The 19,777-nt window shown below is 49.0% G+C and overlaps 1 protein-coding gene across 2 annotated transcripts in view; it reads right to left on the bottom strand.

The window, feature by feature from the left end:
- The window catches only part of Ctif (cap binding complex dependent translation initiation factor), a 256,126-nt gene that overhangs the window by 17,436 nt on the left and 218,913 nt on the right, over nt 1-19,777 (bottom strand). For both annotated transcript variants that reach the window (XM_048419124.3, XM_048419127.3), the window contains exon 10: nt 19,210-19,365. In XM_048419124.3, coding sequence (XP_048275081.2) covers nt 19,210-19,365 — 156 coding nt within the window. The remainder of the gene's footprint in view (nt 1-19,209; nt 19,366-19,777) is intronic.

Below are 19,777 nucleotides of genomic sequence, written 5' to 3'. Positions count from 1 at the left end.
ACCCCACCCATCCACCTATCCATCCATCCATCCATCCATCCATCCATCCATCCATCCATCCATCCATCCATCCAGTAACGAGCCCCAGCATCCAAGAAGATGAGTGCTTGGAACACAGGCTATAAAGAAAGACTGACTGATCCTAATCCTTACTGGTCCTAATCCTAACTTAGCCACTCACTTAGACCGCACAACGCAGTGTTCACTTTTCTGGGCTTCAGCCTTCTAATCTGCAATGTAGGGCCAGTAATATTCTCTTCCTCTGTGGTTTGCTGCAGGAAGGAAGACAGATACTCCACATGAGTCGGCTGGGACGATAGCTAGAGTGCAGCGAGCCCAGCTCCACCAGGGGACAGCTCATCACTCATCACTAAGAGGACTTCATGGGGCACAGGGTGATGACAGGCAGAGCTCTTCTCGCTTGTGTGGAGGAGGCTCAGGCAAGAAAGAAGAAAAGAGAGTACTCTAGGCAGGGAGGCGTCCCTCACACCAGTGGTCTACAGTGTTGTCAGAGGGGATGGAAACAGAACGGGGAGGCGGAGGGAAGCATGGTTAGAAAACTGGTTTAGTAACTCAGGTGGAAGGTACAGTGGCCTAGTTGAGCCGAAGAGAACAAAGTGACCAAATTCAAGATAGTTGCAAAAGTTGTCCACAGCCCCTGGGACCTGGCAGACTCAGGATGGGACAAGGTGAGAGTCAGAGACAGCTCTGGGCTTGGACAGCCAGAAGTCGGTGGCCCATCCCTGCAAATGGGTGCTGAGGTCCATTGGGCATTAGAAGTCAGCAGGGGTCTAATCCCCAGGGGGGAGGGATTAGGGAGACAGATGGGCACAGCTATGGCAGTGCAGATCTGGGTAGTCTGGAGGAGCTGTTGATCCTGAATAGCTCCTGGGATGGTACCTCCCGAACCACTGCCTCGGCCATGGTCAAGTCTCATATTGCACTGTATACCCTTGGCTCTCAGGAGGTGAGCTGTACACCATAAGCCTGTTTAAGGGTGCGTCCATGGGTATGCACACACTCTGCTTGCCTATTCCCGTGCTCCTGATGTAATCAGGAAGGAGAGGAGCTTCAGGCAGACACAACAACCAACTTTATTTCTTTTCATCTCCACGCTGGCAGGAAGTGACGATCATCTGAGGAGCAGGAGGGAGGAGTCAGGGAGAATGCCTGCCTAGCCTAAGCAAAACCGTGGGCGGGGGCTACAAGGACCACCACTGAAGGTGTCCGGAGAGACATTCTGGCTGGGTCACTGGAGTGTGGAGCTCAGGGATGGTCCTGACTGGAGAAGCAAAGGAAAATCTTCAGCGTAAAGGAACCTCCAGGGTCCCAGAGGCCCTCAGCCTATGGGTCATTTAGGCCAGGGGTGCTCAGCCATAGGTGACTGCCATTTGCGTCATATAATTCACCATTGTGTAGAATAGAATGTGCTATAGTGTTGGGACTAATTGAGTCCTGGCCTTCAGCTGCTCTTCCCTACTAGAACCTTCTAATTGAAGTGACTAAAAGCTGTGCTTTGCCTAGAGGATCAGAGGATGGGATTTTTACCTGTTGGCCATTGACTACAGGGTATTTAAGCCACCAAAGTGCTATTAAAGAGGGGCTTTTTGGTACAGTGTTGGAAGGTCTGTGTGTCAGTCTGTCTCTGCGTGTGTATTCTCAACCTCCAGCCCTTTGCCTGAAGCTCGCGAACTGGGTTCTAGTGCATAGAGCGCAGACGGGGGGGGGGGGGGGGGGGGGGGGGAGCGCGGTGAGCATCTCAACTTCTATCCACCAAATACCACCAGAAACCCTTAGTAGTGACAACCCCAAAAGACATCTAGACCTTGCCAAGTACTCATAACTGAGAACCATAGCTGTACGTGGAGCAAGACCCAGGACACCGTGCCCTTCTGTGCTCTGCTTTTTATATGGGCATTTGGTCTACAGAGCTAAGAATGGCTTTGGCATCTTTAAAAAATGTGTTCTTCTTTCTTTTTCATTTTTTATGTGCCTTGGTGTCTTACCTGCATGTGTGTCTTTGTGAGGGTGTCGGGTTCCCTGGAACTAGATTTACGGACAGTTGTGAGCTGCCATGGGGGCGCTGGGAATTGAACTCAGGTGGGTCCTTTAAAAGATCAGCCAGGGCTCTTAACCATGGACCTCTCCCTCCAGCCCCGCTTTCACTTTCTTAAATGGCTGAGGAAAATGCATTTGGCTAGACTGTAAAAATTATACGAAACTCAACTTTCAGCGCCCATAAAAACATTGTGCAGGGACAGTCATGCTCGTTCATGTACAATTTACTCATAAGGCAGGCACGGTGCCACACGTCTGCAGTCCTAAGGAAGGGGAAGCAGGAGAGTTGCTAGTTCAAGTTCAGCCGAGGCTATGCGGTGAGTCTTAACACAACAACAACGACGACAGTGATAAAATCTGAAGAGCATCATCTATAGCTGCTTTTGAGCTAGGACAGTTGAGCTAAAGCCAAAACAGTCCTGTGGCATTGGTAAATACAAGTATGTGTCCCTTATCCAAAATGCTTGGGATCAAATGTATTTTGGATGCCTGAGTTGTTTTCTTCTCCTCCTCCCCCCACTCCTTTTTTTTTTTCTTCTTCCAATTTTTGAATATTTCATATCCCTGAGTTATCTTGGGGATGGGACCTAAGTCTAAACATGAGATTCATTTATGCTTCATATACACCATATAGATGTACACCCTGAAGACAATTCTATAGAGCGTTTAAAATAATTTGGTGCACGAAATAAAGTTTCATAGTATGGAATTTTCCATCTCTGGTTTCATGGAGTATACAAAAAGTCTAGGAATTTGGAGTACTATGGATTTTCAGATAATGGATGTTTAACACATATGTTGGACTTAACAGGGACTATGCTGTTGGCTTGGTGAGGGCAGAAGCCACCCAGGGAGATAGCATGGAAGGAGACTGATCTTTTGAAAGAGCTGACTCTACAGCGGAGAGCAGTAAAAGGTGAGAGGCGGGTGTGGGATTAAGGGTGGGTTTCTCCCCTTGAACTCACTGATGTGAACAAACCACCATAGAGGGAGTGTATGTGATAGAAGAGATAAGACAGACTCAGGAGAGGAGACCCTGGGAGGGACAAAGAGGTCTGGTTATCCTGGAGTTGGGGCCATTGCCCTGGTGGGCAGACTACCCCCAAAAAGGCGGGTCCCAGGCATGTCCACTGGAGTCGCCAGGCAGTCTGGTCAGTCTGTGGGCTCGTAAGAGAATTAAAGCCAACCGAAGCTATGCAAGCAGACTTAGATAGCAGCTTGAATGGTAAGAGACACTTAAATCTGGCTTTAGGATTATTTTTAAAATCTTACACTATTATTTGCGTTTATGTATAAATGACTCTCTTCAGCTCTGTGCTAACTTGGTAGCGAAATTACATAGAGAGTCTGCAAAAGGGTGATTTTATAACATCTTTTGACTCCTCTCAGTTGGACATCTTTGAGAAGACTTTTATTTAAACGTAACACATGCAAAAATGTGCCCAAATTCTAAGTGTTTGGGTGCATTTCCATAAAAGGGAATGCCAGGTGAAGAAACGTAACCAGAGTTGCCCTTACAGTCAAGGGGCCCTTCTCTTAGGACACTGCCGCCTGTCAAGGCTGGAGCTGCCTACTGAGGCTGGTGCCCGGCCCTGCTTTTGGAAACCCCAGCTCTATACTGAACCCAAGGCAAGCACAGGGATGCTAGGGGCGGTGGTTTTACCCAGCCGCACCTGTTCTCGGTTACTCTGCTGAGGTGTTTTCTTTCTGGAGAATCATCAGGTTCTGGGAATTGGTGGGGCAAGGAGGGAGTTTTAGTCTGGGTATTTCTGGCTGACGACAGACATTCAGATCTGAATGAGACACCTCTAATGTGCCCAAGGACACATGTTGGGGAGGGCAGGAAGCCAGTGCCTCTCAGCTCACTATGGATTTCTTTTCTTTTTTTTTTTTCATGTCGGGAATGGAAGCCAGGTGTTGCACACGTGAAGCAGGTAGGTGTTCTACCGCCAAGCTCCAGCACTCAGTTCCATGTTTGACTTTCTTGGCAACACGGAGCCCTCTGAAGATGGATGGAAACTAGCCGTCTGTCCCGGAACAATGCATGCGCACACACACAGGTTTCTAGATGCTTAGATCTAAATTCAGTGGGTTCCCACGAGGGCCACACTAGAGTACCAAGGATCATCAGTGGAAACGCTTCAAGTGCATGGAGGGGGACTCCATAGGGTCAGCAGCACAGCGAGGGTCTCCTATGTCATGTGCCTTATGGGCAACTGAATGATTAAGGGATAAATAAACCAGGATGATCAATAAAGACGCAATAGTGTTCTCTACCATGTGTCAGATGGTAAGTCGGATTTCTCATTCTTGCAAGAGCTAGGCAGGTACGAGGGTTTCCCCCTACTTTACAGATGAAACGGAACCTGCCACAGGCCCCAGATAACACCAGCAGTGTGGGATCTTCAAACTCTGTTAGTCTAATGATTCGATGTCTCATTCTTCATTCTAGGGCCCTCCTCCCAGAGGGCACTTTCAGGTTCCTTCAGGGTTCTGCCCCGAAGGTACCCACAGCTGGCCCGAGTTTCTCATGAAGACAGTTCAGTGTACCCAGTTCCACTTGTGGGAAATGACTCACCAGAGCCTGGCCACACTGGGACTCCAGGGGACACATACACACTTCCTGTGTCTCAGAGAGAGCTCTGGGCAGTGTGAGCTGGCAGGGCAGATCTCTGAGAGCAGCTAGAAACAGATTTAAAAACAAAACAAAACGAAACAACTCATCTAGTTCTGCATTCCTGGGAAGAAGCAGCCACCGCCTGGGCTCACATGACGATTCTGTTACCTGGGCCTTAGTCTTGCCATCTACAAAACTGGGATGGAGGCTGTTCTGGATTACGGTACTAGGATGAGGTCCTTCTTGCTATAACATCTGCATGCCAGGGAACCTGTGAATTCTCCCTATGACAGCGATTCTCACGTTAATGTGTAGTAAAAACTCCTGAATGGGGATTTCCCAGTTGAGGACCACAGTTCCAGATCAGGGGCGGTGAGCTACAGTCACCAAGAGGATCTGGCCAAGGCTTGTTTTTCATGAGCTGAGAGCAGTTTTTATATTTTTTTAAATAGCAGGGAAGAAGTTTAAAGTCCCCCTCCTTCAAAAGACAATGCTGAGACACATACAAATTATGCACAATAATTCAGAGTTCCGTCAACCAGGATGCTGTGAAGCGCAGCCAAAGTTCATGCTGCTCCTAAGCCACCCGGATGGTTGATTGTTGGACTCCAAGGCACAGGGATATGGTTGGACTTGATTTTGCCTCTTGGTCCACAAAGTTTAGAATGTATTTACTATACAGTTCTGCTGTTCTATATGTTCTGTTGATAGGCTGATCTGTGGGAAGGAGATGGGAGGGGAAGCCCCGCTCTGCACTGAGCAACCCTTAGCCTTCTGCACGTGGCAGTCCTGAATGTGATCTTGAAGGCTTTTATTAAGCAGTCAAGATCTAATGATGCCTATATGCAAACCTGAAATTTCACTTCTAGAGTAGGGGCCTTGGGTGGAAGTTCCCTGCCCTGCCTGGAGGGCAGGATTCAGGCAGCTAGGCAAGCTTGAATTCATGTGGGGTTTTCTGGGTAGCAGGGCTAATGACCCTTCCCTATCCCTATTCAAGCAGCTGGCCACCCTTTGCTTTCAGGGGCATCCACTTTTCTCACCTCTCCTTCCCCAGTGTGAATGTCCCTGGAAGGGTCACTTCATACCCGCCCTGAGCCCTAAGACCATATGGTTATGACAGGAAAATTCATGGGGCAGAGCAGGGGTAGGAACAGGTGGGCAAGGTCTTCAGCAATGGTCTTCAAGGGTCTCTTCCTCAGAGGACTGAAGGCTCCCCTGGCTCTCTACATTCTAATCCACTTCTTCCCATCAGTAAGTGGCCGCCATTAATCCCCAGACACTCCCTGCCCCCATCCCCACCCCCAAGGCCTCCTGCTTTCGGGGTTAGCCAAGCAAGTCTTGACCCCAGCCCTGGGATTCCAGGTATTTCCCCAGCCGCACCTCATCTAATTGCTTTCCAGTCAGCTAATCCTTGGCCACGCCCTCAGCTCCAGCCAGGCAAGGCACTTCAGTGTGGCCTGCAGAGTTTCTGAGACTTCCCATGGCGCCGGGCCAAGCCCAGGGAAGCCTCTGGACTCCCCTTGCCCAAACCACATCCTCCCTGCCCTTCCCCACACCTCAAACTCTCCTCTGACTACCATTTCCAAACCAAGCGGAACGCAGGCCAGCCCAGACTCAAAGCAGCAGACCAATTCATTCCCTTCCTGTCCCCTGCCCCAGGACTGGTCATATCCCCCTCTAGGCGAAGTAGCCACCATGAGCCAAGAGGGGAATTGTACCTACAGTTCTGGTCTCTGGACTAACTGTTTCAAGCTGGGCTTCAGCCTTGAATCAAGGATAATTAGTTACTGCATGTGTGTTTGCATTTCCACAGAGTGTTTGCACTTCCTAGGTCTAACTTTCAACCCTGGGAAACCAGGTTCAGCAAATACTTCTATGTTTTAATATGTCTGAGCAAGGGAGAAGGTCTTAACTACAGAAATGGTCGCCCTAAGAAATCAAGCAGGCAGTAAAAGAATGGGTCAATTGTGCCTTCTCCATAGGGGGCGTAGGAGGGAACAACTGGCAGCTGCTGGCACTGATCCCCACTGTGGGTTCTGCTCTGAGACCTCTCATGAAGCGTCATCCTCGCCAGGGCCCTTCTCCCTTCCTGTATTTTCTTCCCACTTTGTCCATTGGAGTTGGAGGATTGCTTTTTGCAACCCTCCCAGCCCCAGGAGTTGGCTGTGGGTCTTGGGGTTCAGCTCTTACTGCTCCCCCTTTCTGCTGGGTGCTCAGAGAGAGGGAAACAGGTAAATAGTACTTTTGTAACTTCTAGCATCCGAAACGGTTCCAAGAGCCTGCTGGCTCCAGGAGCTAGCTAGCTCCATACCTGTGCCGGCCAGCACCATGGCCACTAGTCACACGTGGTTTGAGCACTTACATGGTGTCTGGCCCATACTCAGCCGTGCCTGCACATGAAAACATACACTAGGTTTCAAAGACTTAGGGCACACACACAAGAAGATTATTAAAAACTATTGGTTGCTAAAGTGATCCCAGCACCCAGGCTGAGGTAGAAGCATGAGAGTTTGAAGCTAGAAAACTTCATGGGTAACTCTTTACTATTAGTTACATCATGTTGAAATTATAATTATTTGGATACCATTGATAATATAATGTTTTACCAGCCCCTGCTTTGGCTACTAGAAAATTGAAAATTGCAGCAGTGGCTTCCCATCTGGTGACACTGGACATAGCTCCATAGCTGAGATTCCGGGGGATGGCGGAGTGCTACCGGGCTTCTCAGGCTGGCAGTGTTTGCCAGTGTGGCGGCCTCTCCCAGCCACTCCATTCTCCCGCTTCCCGCTTTACTAAACCTGCTTCATCCTTGAGTTCTACCTAAGGGGGCTTCCTGAGCCTGGGGTGCTCCCTTTCAGTCTTCTTTATGGTAGGAACACAGGGTGGTGCTGGAAGATCCCCTGGATCATCATGTCCAGCGGACACACAGCAGGTGGTTACTTAATGCCCCTCACCCCAGGGAGGGGGGCTATGTCCCTGGACACTCCTGGAAGCTTTGTTGGAGCCCCTCTGTTCTCTCCTGATGAACCTGGCTCATGGGATCCTGACTCTGGGCAGATGAATTAAATCTCCCATCTCCCAGGAAGTTTTAGGGGGCTGGCGTTGAGAAAAGGCCGCTAAATGGAGCCAGATGCACGCCTGAATGCCAACAGCTGGACCATGGGCTCTTTTGTCCTGTGGGCACAGTCTACTTCTGAGTTTGATCTTTGTTTTCCTCAGGGTTCTGGGCTCATCTCTAAGAACGGCATGCAGACAGCCCATCATACCTCTCACTTTGCCTCTTTAAGGATCCTGCCCTCTCTTCTGAGGAGCTTCCTCGGGTTCCTTTTGGAAAGGCTGACCCTCGTCTTCTGTCCGCCCAGTCTAGACATGTTATTTCGTTAGTTTCTTCAATGAGTATTTATCCAGTACCTACCCTATGTCAGGCACCACTGGGGACCTATCTATAAATAGACACATTTCCTGCCTCTAGAGTTCCCACGGTAGAAAGCAAACAGATTAACAAAGGAAACCTAAGGTAACACCGACGACTGTCAGGGCTGTGAAGAGAAGGAAGGTGGGCTGGTGAGTGTAGTCGGGACCCTTGAGAGGAACAGAAAGCTGAACAGAGACCAGAATGTCTAGCGAGCAGGCACACTACCTGAGAGTACCTTGTGCAAAGGCCCCGAGCGTTTTCATTGGTTTCCTTCACCTTAGTGTTTCTTACTAAGAAACACTTCACTTTGCACAACTAAAAGGATCCCCTTAGTCTCTGTCTTGACTTTGCAGAGGTGAGGTATCCCTCAGACAAGGAGCAATAGAGAGGGAGGAATTTGTTTGTAGTTAGCAAAACTACTAAGTGACAAGAAACACTTCACTTTGCACAACTAAAAGGATCCCCTTAGTCTCTGTCTTGACTTTGCAGAGGTGAGGTATCCCTCAGACAAGGAGCAATAGAGAGGGAGGAATTTGTTTGTAGTTAGCAAAACTACTAAGTGACAGGCATTTAATTCTGCACCTGACCAGGACCCTGAAGGCCAGAGAGGGCAAGCTGCTAGGGTGCCGGCTTCAACTCTGCCTTCTTTGTAGGTACCCCCTCCTGCCAAGAACAGGCTGCGCCTGGAAGAGGCTTCCTCTTCTAGGGTTTGCCCCGGGCCAAGAAGCCACGGGCCTGGAAGTCACAGTCTTGCGCCTTACTGACCCAGACCTATCCAAAGGGACCTGGATTCTAGCTGGCTCTAAGCAGATGGAAAGGAGGAGGGATGGTTCCTGGACCTCTCTCCTAGGAGGACGCGTGCTCCCAATGCTGTTCCTGTCCCACGGTGGGGATGACACAAGAGGAGTGACATTAGTTCAGGCTGACTGTGAACTGTGAGTCTGCAGAGCTAGTGCAAGCTGAGAGCTGGGCTTCAGGAAGCATAAGGGTCGGCTTCCCTGCCTCTGTGAACTGGTGGGGCCCATAAAACAGCAGCATTCCTTCAGGCTGTGCCCAGCCTACAATGACTCCATCTTATAAAGTAACGACCCTGACTTGAGTTACTCCATCTTGGAGATAAAGTGCCAAGAAAGAATGATTCCACATCGTGTATACATCACTTGCCAAACATCACTTAAGTACAAACTAATAAAGAGTTTGTGCCCGTCAATAGTGACACAGAACTGCATTAAATTGACATGGGAAACACCAAGCACACGGGCTTGCCAGTCACCCAGAGGTACCACCCCTCACCTGAGAGTATAGAAGGAGAAGTCCTGAAGACTGTAAGGTGCCTAGGACACTGGTGAGCTACCTCCTCACTCATCAAACCCCTGTTCAGGAGAATTACCACAGCTAATGGCTCCTGCCTCTGGCTCTAGCTTGACACTCAGACACTCAGCCTACCTTAAACTGGCCTTTGAAGAGGCCTTTCACGGGGACCCACATCTGACATCGCTGAGTTTGGGCAGCTCTGATCCCTAAGCCCTCTGAATTCAGGAGGGTTTTGACTTCCCTCCCTCCCTTCCTTTTTTTCTTCTTCTCTCTCTCCTTTTCTCTCTCTCCTTTTCTCTCTCTCCCTTTCTCTCTCTCCCTTTCTCTCTCTCCCTTTCTCTCTCTCTCTCTCTCTCTCTCTCTCTCTCTCTCTCTCTCTCTCTGTCTGTCTCCCTTTCCAAGACAGGGTTTCTCTGTGTAGCTTTGGAGCCTGTACTGGCACTCGCTCTGTAGACCAGGCTGGCCTCGAACTCACAGAGATCCGCCTGCCTCTGCCTCCCAAGTGCTGGGATTAAAGGCCTGCACCTCTACTGCCCGGCTGGTTTTGTTTGACCTTAGTCTTACTGCAATCTTTCTCTCTCTGAGGGATAACATGTGATCTGAGAGTTGATATTAGCAACTAATAATATTGAAATAAAGGCTGGAGGGATGACTTGGCAGTTACAAATGGCACTTACTCTTCCAGAGGACCTGGGTTTGATTCCCAGCACCCACATGGTGGCTCACAACCATTGGTATCCTCAATTCCAGGAAATCCAACAGGCATACATGGGGTACACATACATGCATGCAGCCAAAACATTCATCAACATGTAAAATAAATAAGTCTATAAAAATTTAAAAAATATCAGAGTAAAAGAACCTAACATTGCTAATGACTAATTAAGTAAATCAGAATTATGTGGCAAATTGTAACCAATAGTGTAGTTAATGAATATATTTTATTCAATTTAATAAATAATTTGGAAAGACACAAATATATCCACATAGGTTTCTAACATAATAGACTCATGACAACTTCCTCCTCCTTTCAGTTCCCCCATTATGTTTTTAAACATAGCTTGCTTGCTTGTTCTCTCCCTCCCATTCCTTCCCCTTCTCTCCCTCCCCCTTTTCCTAGTCCTCTCTGTCTCTCTCCCCCAGAACTGCCCTCAGAAAGTGCCCCTGTCTGACATCTTAGTGTTCCCAAATCTGTTGAGCTGAACAGACTCTGTCATTAGCCTACTGGGAAATGGCTGAGGTCATGGCGGGAAGGTGGGGAGACACCCATGTGTGCTTTTAACTACGCCCCCCAACTTACAAGTTGAGACAGCTTCAAGCACAGGTATCTCTGCATGCCTGTGTCTCGTACCCATATTCTATCAAGCTAGAATCCCACCCTTACAGTCAGCTAAGCTAAGGGAACGTCTAGGAAACCCCACGTCTCCTTTTAGCTTTTTCACATCTACGTCCGCATCTTGGCCCGCCTTCAGCTGGCTCTGTAGAAGCAGGATGGGGGTGCTCTTGAAGTTCAGACATTAATTACCAAGTTAGAATATTTTTCAAATTACAAGGCATGGCCCCAGGAGACAAAAGGCTGGGAGGAGCAGGAGAGGAGGGCAGGGGAGGTTGTCACTGAGATGGGGGCGGTGGAGGGGGCTCAGGCTAGAGGCTGGGTGAGTGGATACCCTGGTCCCTGCTTCATCTCAAGGCTAATACCTCCTACAGGGAGAGAACACTGAGACCAGGAACGGAGACTTGTAGCCCACCCAGAACTGGAAAGGAGACGCATGGCTTCTCCTGACTGTGAGCAGAAAAGTTTTAACCATTCCATGTCTCCCTCCCCATGGGAGCCCTCACTCACTGTCTTTCACAAAGGGAAGACAGACCAATTCATTGTCCATCGAGATGATATGGAGCTGAGAATTCTCTAGAAGGGACCTGGAAGGGCAAGGGTCACAAGGGCTCTGCCACTCACCTCAACTTAAAAATACCCAAGAGTTGGTGCAATTAGGAAAATTACCCCACCAATATACTCATCATAGGGCTCGTTCACTCTCCACGGAGCCACAGGCATTCTGTGTTTCAGAGAACGTACCCAAAGCTGCCTCACGCCTCTTTCCAGAAGCCAGCTTCCCGTGGCAGCCCCCTGAAGCCAGCTGCCCTCGGAGTGTGCTGACCATCTCTGAAGTTTGAAGACTACTTAAAAACGGCCTGGAGTGGGACTGGTTTCCCTCTGGAAACCACTGTCTGGTGGAAGCTGGTATTCTTCTGACTGCAGGTTCTCTATCAGATCCTGTGTTACCATGGTTGCTAAGGGGAACGCTGGCTTCAAATTTCACATTTCAGTGAGCTCAGTCTGGCTAAGGAAGCAGAGAACAGTTATGGGGTGAGGGTGGGGTTGGGGAAGGGCTGGAAAGGCTGGTGGGGTGGGTAGGAGACTCCTGTTTTATGCTGAGGCCGCCTCAAAGGCTGCCTCTGTGTGTGGATGTTAGGTGGGGGTGGCAGGGATGTTCTGCCCAGGTCAGGATCATACCGTGAGTGACTTGGCTATGTATGCCAAGCCAAAGAGGGGAACGAATGGGTGGGGAGGAGACTAGATATGTGGGGATTACTTCAGCAGAATTCCAGGACAGGTTAAGCCTGGGTATTCATAGCGCAAGTCTTGGAGCCTGCAGGGACACTGATGCTAAACCGAGAGCTCTGGGCTTGGGTACCTGGCCTGCATGCTCAGAGGAGCATTCTGCCAGATTCTGTGCCTAAGATTAGGGGTGAAAGAGACTGTTGAAGGAGAAAGAGTCTTCTGGTTTTACAGGATTCAATTCTTCCCTCCATGTCCCGTTTGACTGTTACAGTACAAATACTTTCATGACAGCTAGGAACTAGAACCCACTCTCTGCTGAAATGGCCCTCGGGTTCCACCATTCCCTTCCCTAGTCCCCCTCCCTGCACCTGCAGCACTATTTCCTACCGGGCTTGAGTTCCCTGGGGTCCTCTGGCTCCAAATTTAAATAACTTTGTTGTCTCAGTGCGTTTTAGTCCAATAAGGAAGTCGCGTTTTCTTGTTGTTAGCTGACCAACTACGTGAAGTCTCCACTATACGAGATCTGGTGTTACGTTCAGACTACAGCCTTTGGAAACTCTTGGACCTGGACAACATATAGCACGAAGGAGAGGGCGCTGGTGGGAGCCTCACCTTGGTCCTGGCAGTTCCCCGCTCCCCAGCTACTCTCTCTTCCCTGTAATCATCTGATTCCCACACCACCGTGCACGTTCTGGGCTATGTAATTTCTGCAGATGTGGCCGCCAGTACAGCGCTTCCTTCTAGGGCTAACGGGAAGACTTTGCAGTCAGACTAAATCGCTGCTTCGAACATGAACACACTGTGGAGTGCTAGTGCAAGCCCGTCACCCCAGCACTAGAAAGGCAGAAGCAGGAGGATCAAGAGTATAAGGTCATCCTTAGCTACATAGTGAGTCAGAGGCCAGCCTGGGCTAGGTGAGATCTTGCCATAAACAAATAAACAACAAAAATCAAGAAACAGCATAGAATCCTACGATTCTGTGATAGGTGAGACCCAGACTCTAGGTAGCGATGGAAGAATGAAATAATATAAAGTAACTGGGAAGGGACTGTAAGCCATTACTACAACAGGCCAGAGGAGAAGCTCTTCAGGATGCAATAAGAATTGCAAACTGCCAGGTTTGGTGGCCCATACCTCTAATCCCAGCACCCTGGAGACAGGCAGGGGATCATGAATGTGAGGCTAAATTCCTCATGGGGTCCCTCACTCACCATGGACGTAGGGTATTAGCATGAGCCAGGAAGAATGCAAGTCTGCCCATGGGAAACACAATGGAGTAGTGTGCTTGGGAGGGGTATCACATCTGACTCTAGGGGCCTGGATGCCCAGTTAGGAACATGGTGTCCCTTAGTGGCCTCTTGAAGTGAGCTACTTCTCTTGAATCATGTCAAGACACAGTCTACACCATAGCAACGAATTATGACAGGTCACGGTAGGGTTGTCACATGCCACTTGCTTTTCATGAGTGACTGGCTTACTTGAAGCCTTAAAGCCAATCCAGAACATTCACATGATTACATAAAAGAATCTTGAAGGCCTGAAAGCTGATAGATTCGAACTCTACAGCCAGGCACTCTAGCGGCTAAGATTCGAACTTGGGTCTCAGTACCTAAGGCCAGCCACTCCCACAATGCTTTTGACTGGTCAGTAGTTGCTCACTAAATGAACCTGGGATATGAATGTTCCTGTTACTTGACCATGGCCACAGACCAGAATCAACTTGGAAAGCCTCCATCCCCGCAGCCCAACCCCATCGCCAGGAAGTTTGGTTTACTGGGTGAGGGAGAGGGGCAAGGGCCGATTTGGGAATTAGCAATTTTGTAAAACTTCCAGAGGTGCAGGGTGAAGCTCATTTCCCATGGATCTAGCCAAGCAATCTCCCCTCCCTGAGAGGAGCCCAGAGCATAGACACATAGCCTACCTTGGGCTTCTTCTGGCCCCAGCTAGGCTGCCAAAGAGTCCCATCCCCGACTCTGGGGAAGTCAGGAGTGGTCCTGGCAAGGTGCCCTTGAAGAATATCCTGCATTAGCAGAGTCTTTCTACCCACACCCACTAAATCTCTGGCCTTTTCCGAGGTCAGACTTCCCTGGAGCCAAAACAATAGGAGCAATTGAATGTGCGCTCACGCACAGAGTTCAGCAAGTGTCTCTCTCGCTGTTGCACAGAGCAGTTCCACTTCCCGACGAGCCCGATTTGCTGGCCTGGGTTCTCCCAGTATGCCTGTCCGGCCCCTCAAGCAGTCCAGTTTGCCGCTTGCTGGGTCTGGGGGTGGGAGCTCTCCTGCAGGGCGGACCCCTTCAGAGTCACTTTCTACAGGGAAAGCATAGAGGGACAGGTGGAGGGGGAGACTGGTAGGAACTGGAGGGCATGGAAGATCGCTGGCAGAAACAGTGCCCCCTCACCCCACTTCTCTGCTCCACTCCTGACACCTATCTTTGGTTATAGGATTCTGAAGAGGGCAGGGGGTGAGTTACCAGTAGGGATGGGCTGAGCAGTGGATGAGTCAGGGAGGGAGAAAGGATGAAGGGAAGTGGAGAGAGGCAAGCACAAAGCTTGGTTGAAAATTTCCCCCGCCACAGGAATTTCCAATGAAGTTCTTCAAGTAAGGCGCCCAGAAAGAGGTGGTTAATAATCGCCCAAGGGAGTCTAGGAAAGACGCCCCTGAGGCGAGGAGGCGGTGGAGGAATGGTAAGGCAGAACAGTGAGCCTTGAGGGGTTATAGATGCAGGACCAGCTAGACCCAGAGTCTGCCAGGACAGCCCAGAGAAGCCAGCTACCAGAGGGGACGGATATCCATGCTTCAGCTTGGTCAGTCGCTGGAACTTCCTGTGTGCGGAGCCCTCACAGGTCAGTTTGGCTGAGGCCCTGGGCTCCTTGGTGGCAGTCTGAGAGTACCACTAGAGCTCACAGGATGCCTCTCTGTTTGCATCTTCTGGAATCTTTTTTACAGTGTTTTATAGTTCTCATTGTGTAAGTCTTTGACTTCATTAGTTAAGCTTATTCAAAGCATTTATTCTTTTTAACGCTATTGTAAATAGGAATGTTTTCCTAATTGCCTTCCTGGATAGTTCATTATTAGCATGTAGAAATGCAAGTGGTTTTCATATTTGATTTTGCACCATGTGTCTTTATTGAATTTGTTTATTTTGTTAATGGATTTATCTTGAGACAAGGTCTAGCCATGCAGCCTTGCCTAGCCTGGAATTTGCTATGTAGATCAGGCTGACCTCAAACTTACAGAGATCCACCTGCGTCTGCCTCTTGAATGCTGGGACTAATGGCATGTGCCCCCACGCCTGACTTGTAACAGTTCTTTGAAGGACATCTTTAGAACTTTTTTATTCCGTCTTGCTGTTCTTAAACTCATGATCCTACTAATTCGCTTGTCCAGTGCTAAGATCAGCAGCGAGAGCCACCATGCCTCATTAAATATTTTATATATAACATCAAGCCATTTGTAACTATGGATGGTTTTACTTTTTCCTTTCCTTTCTTTCTCCTATCTAACTCTCCTGGTCACGTCTAGGACTATGTTTAATATGAGTAGAAAATGCACATTCTTGTACTCATTCTGATCTTGGATCGGAAGGTTCAGTATTGTGAAAATGTCTACATGAACCAAAGTGCTACAACGGTTTGGTACAATCCAAAATAAGAATCACAATCATCCAGTTCTTCAGAAATAATACAAAATTCTAAAATTCAACTGGAACCACAAAAAGTCCCAAAATAACCAAGGCAAACTTGAGCAGAGAATCAAATTAAAGGGACCATAGTCCCTGACTTCAGCATATAGTGCAAAGTCACAGTAACTAAAACAGCATGGTACTGGCATAAAAACAGACTTCTAGATTTCTGTGGAGCAAACAGAGAGGCTGGGAATAAAGCTACATACGAACTGATCCTCGGCAAAGAGGAAAGACAGTCTCTTCAGTAAGTGGTCCTGGGAAAACCCACATGCAGGAGAATAGAACTGCACCCTATCTTACTATACACGAACAACAATGGACATTAAATACTCACACACAAGACTTTGAAATTATAAAACTATTAGAAAACATAGGGAAAAGGGATGTTTGACACCGGGCAATGAGTTTGGGATATACTCCATAAGTACAGGCAATAAAGGCAGAAACAGCTAAGTAGACTTACGCAAAACCAAAACGCTTCTGCACAGGAAAGGAAAGGACCCATGAGTGAGATTGCAAGACAACCCACAGAATGGGAGGTGATATTATAAACCATACATCAAATAAGGCAGCAATGCTTCAAACAGCTAAGCCAGTGTTTCTAAATCTTCCTAACATTACGACCCTCTAACACACTTCCTCATGTTATGGTAACCCCAACCATAAAATTATTTTCATGGCTACTTCATAACTGTAATTTTGTTACTGTAATGTAATTACAATTATGAATTGTAATGTAAATATCTGTGTTTTCCAATGCCCTTAAACCACCCCAGTGAAAGGGTCATTTGACCCCCAGGTTGAGAACTTCCGATCTAAGACATTTTTAGGCTCAATGGCAGAAAGCCTAGGACCATATCCAGGAAGTAGGCTACGGGCTTGACTAGACATTTCATCGAAGAAGCCATGCATGAGGAGATGTATGAGGAGATGCTCAACACCATTAATCATTAGGAAAATGCCATCATGTTCTTCTGCTCAGGTGTGTAATCACGGACATGACCCTAGAACCCATGAGCAAAACCAAATTTTTCCTCCCTTAACTGTTTTCTGTCGGGCATTCCCTCTATCACAGCTGTGCAGGAAAAACTAAGGGCAAGCGTGGCGTTGGCGAGAGCCTTTCTGTCGCTGAGGAAAGCCCAGAGTGGGCGATCTCTTTCCCAGGAGGGTACAGCTCAAAAACCAGGTGAAAGTGAAAGCAGGCAGTGGGTAGCTTGATCCCAGCGGGTGGGGGGGGGGACAGGGGGCTCTGATTTCCCCTTTCACAAAATGCTGAAAGGCATAGATGGTTTTACTGTGCAAGATCCCTGTGAACACAATGTGATTTTCTGTGTCTGTCAAGACGTCCCCCCCCCCCCCCCCCCCCCCCCCCCCGCAGCTCGACTCATGGAACAAGAGTGCATTAGGAGGGCCTCACTGCTCCTTGTCTCTGCAGACCTCGGGGCACCTCCGGATCTCACACCACAAAGTTTGCACTACCTTAGGTGGTGTGAAAAATCTCCCAGCAGCCAGGGCCAGCACTCCCTACAGGCCTGTTTCCTGCTGGGGGAGCAGGTGACAACACCACCAGGGGGAGGGGCCCGGACCATGCGGAAAGAATTGGGCAATTCAGGTCATGGCCCTAGAGCAGCACCGCTCCTTATCTTGAGATGGCTCATAGGGGTGCATGGCCATGTGGGCGTGAATGGGCACTCCAGCCCCCTGCCTCTGAGAAGGTCGCCTCACACTTGCTCCAAAGGACACAAAAGGCCAGGCTGCTGGTCCTCCTGGCACTGCACATTGAGCCGGGTTGAACCGGGGCCCTGAAGAGTAAAATCAAGCCATCAGGAAAGACCATGCAGGGAATGAGTAGTGCATCTCCGAAGTGCAGCATATTCATAAAGAAACAGAGACTGCCAACACGGGGTGGCTCAGGGCTGTGGGTTTAAAGGTGACCCAAGGGTGACGTGTGCTGGGCTTTGGCTGGAATGGGCATATCCTCGTCCTATAAAGGAGTGCTCCCCGAACACAAGCACAGCCTCCTTCTGCTCAATGTGCTTCTTATAGTTTATTCGAAAACACAAGCATGCCTCTTGACTCTGCTCTTTTCCTGTCCGTGCATTTTCTCTGCAGCTTTTCCCAGGAGATGCTCAGAAGAACCTGCCCACTCTCCTGTCACCTCTGCCGGAGGCCCATGGTTGTACCCTCCCTGCCCTCCCGCCCCCCCCCCCCCCCGCCCCTTCTTGCCACTTCTCTGTTTGAGCCCTCTGGTTCTCCAGACACTATCATTCCCTGTGTTCTGGTAGCAGCAAGGGGCTGCTAAGGCAGGAGAGGACAGGGATGGGTAGAGCCAGGGCTGCTACCAGCTCCTACTGAAAGATGCTGGGACGCTTTGCATTTACTCTTCTGGAACTTTCTGGAGACATCACCTCCCAACTTTCCTTCTCCCCCCCCACCACGATCACTCTACTTCTACCTCCCAAATGACCCCACCCCACTCCCCGACTCCCATCTGCACCCTCTTCCTGGTGATACCACCCATTTCCAGCCCAACAGAAATAGTTTCCGTACTTTCCATGGGACCTCTTGTAGAGCTTCTGATTCTTCTGCCCACTGTCCTCAGGACAGCCTTTGAGGAGACTCAACAAGTGACCCAAATAGATGTTCTGAGACCTATTTTCCTGGCTCTCATTCTCATAAGGACTCTCTTTTTGAAATTCACACCCCAGTGAATGTGGCCATGACGGTTAACAGGAGTCTCACACACCCTCCCTCCCTCCCTCCCAGCTCACATCAGCCAACCTGATGGCTACCACTCTTAAGGCTGCTAGAGTCCTGTCCTCAGCTTGCTCCCTCCTAGTGAGAGGTGGGTTGTTTCCTCACCACCTAGCTTCCAGCTGGCCTCCCTCTGTCCATTTCTGTCTTTTATTTTTACCCTCCCCCAACAGCCACGTGACCTTATAAAGTGTGCTTTTATATCTGGAAGAGCAAGCAACACCAAACTTCCTTCTCCAAAATCTCTTGTCTTCTCTTATCATTTTAAAAGTTTTATTTTTATATGCATGTATGAGTTTATGTGTACACATGTGGGCAATGCCCACAGAGGCCAGGAGAGGGTATTGATTTCCTGGACTTGGAGTAACAGGTGGTTATAAACTGCCTCACAGGGTGCTTGGACCTGAACCTGCATCTTCTAAATGAACAGTGAGTATGCTTAGCCTCTGATCCATCTTAAAAAGTATTTACTGCTTTTTAAGAGCAACTTTAGAAGCAAAACATTAAATAAAAATCAGTGATAACCAACTCAATCCAAAGATCTATTCATTGATAGACCACCCTAAACCTCTTCTACTAAATGCTAGATTAGGAATTACTCAAGTCTGAGTTAAACTTATTTTTTTATGCATGAAGAGGAACCACGGGGGGATCATCTCTCTCCTTTTCAAGGGATTCATTCTTTTATATATAACTCAACTTCGTTGCTTTCTTGTGTTTTTCTCAAGCATATCTGGGCAGAGCCAGCAGTAGCAGCAGGTGGGCAGGGCAGTAGGAAGGCCAAGGCCTCTGCTCTTACCTCCCTGAGGCACGTGTAGATGGGGCACACCAGCACTCGGAAGGGCTCGCCCGTACTGCTCCGCATGGTGCCGAACACCTCACACAGGAAGGTGATGAAGCCTAGCCAGCGCTCCACATCCTGTTGCTGCAGCTCCTCACGCACGGTGAAGTCCTTCTGCAGAGGCACAAGAGAGCACGTCAGCCTCACCGGGGCTGGAAGGGGTCCAGGCAACACCAGCTGCCCCCCAGCACCTACAGTCCACAGGCTGATTCTGTGTTTCAATGAGGACAAAGCTACCTTGCCTTGTATCCACGACATCACTTGCGGTTACCTGAATTGGGGGCACAGTTTTTCTTCCTCGGAGACTTGCTTAGTCTTGGTTACTTTTCTCCTTCACAGATGTTCCTCAGCCTGGAAGATCCCAAGACTACAGACTGGGAATGTGGTGGTGGTTGAAGTGTATGTATGGTGGGAAGAGGTAGGCAATGACACCATTCTTGGATTCATTATCTCCCAGTTCAATCTATTTTCGTCTCCTCTGACTCCCCAATCATCATCCTAGCAGGGAGTTATGGAGAGCACTGTT

This window comes from Myodes glareolus, chromosome 13 (assembly GCF_982192425.1).
Source record: "Myodes glareolus chromosome 13, mMyoGla1.1, whole genome shotgun sequence".
Lineage (NCBI taxonomy): Eukaryota > Metazoa > Chordata > Mammalia > Rodentia > Cricetidae > Myodes > Myodes glareolus.
This window is presented reverse-complemented; position numbering and strand designations above follow the sequence as displayed.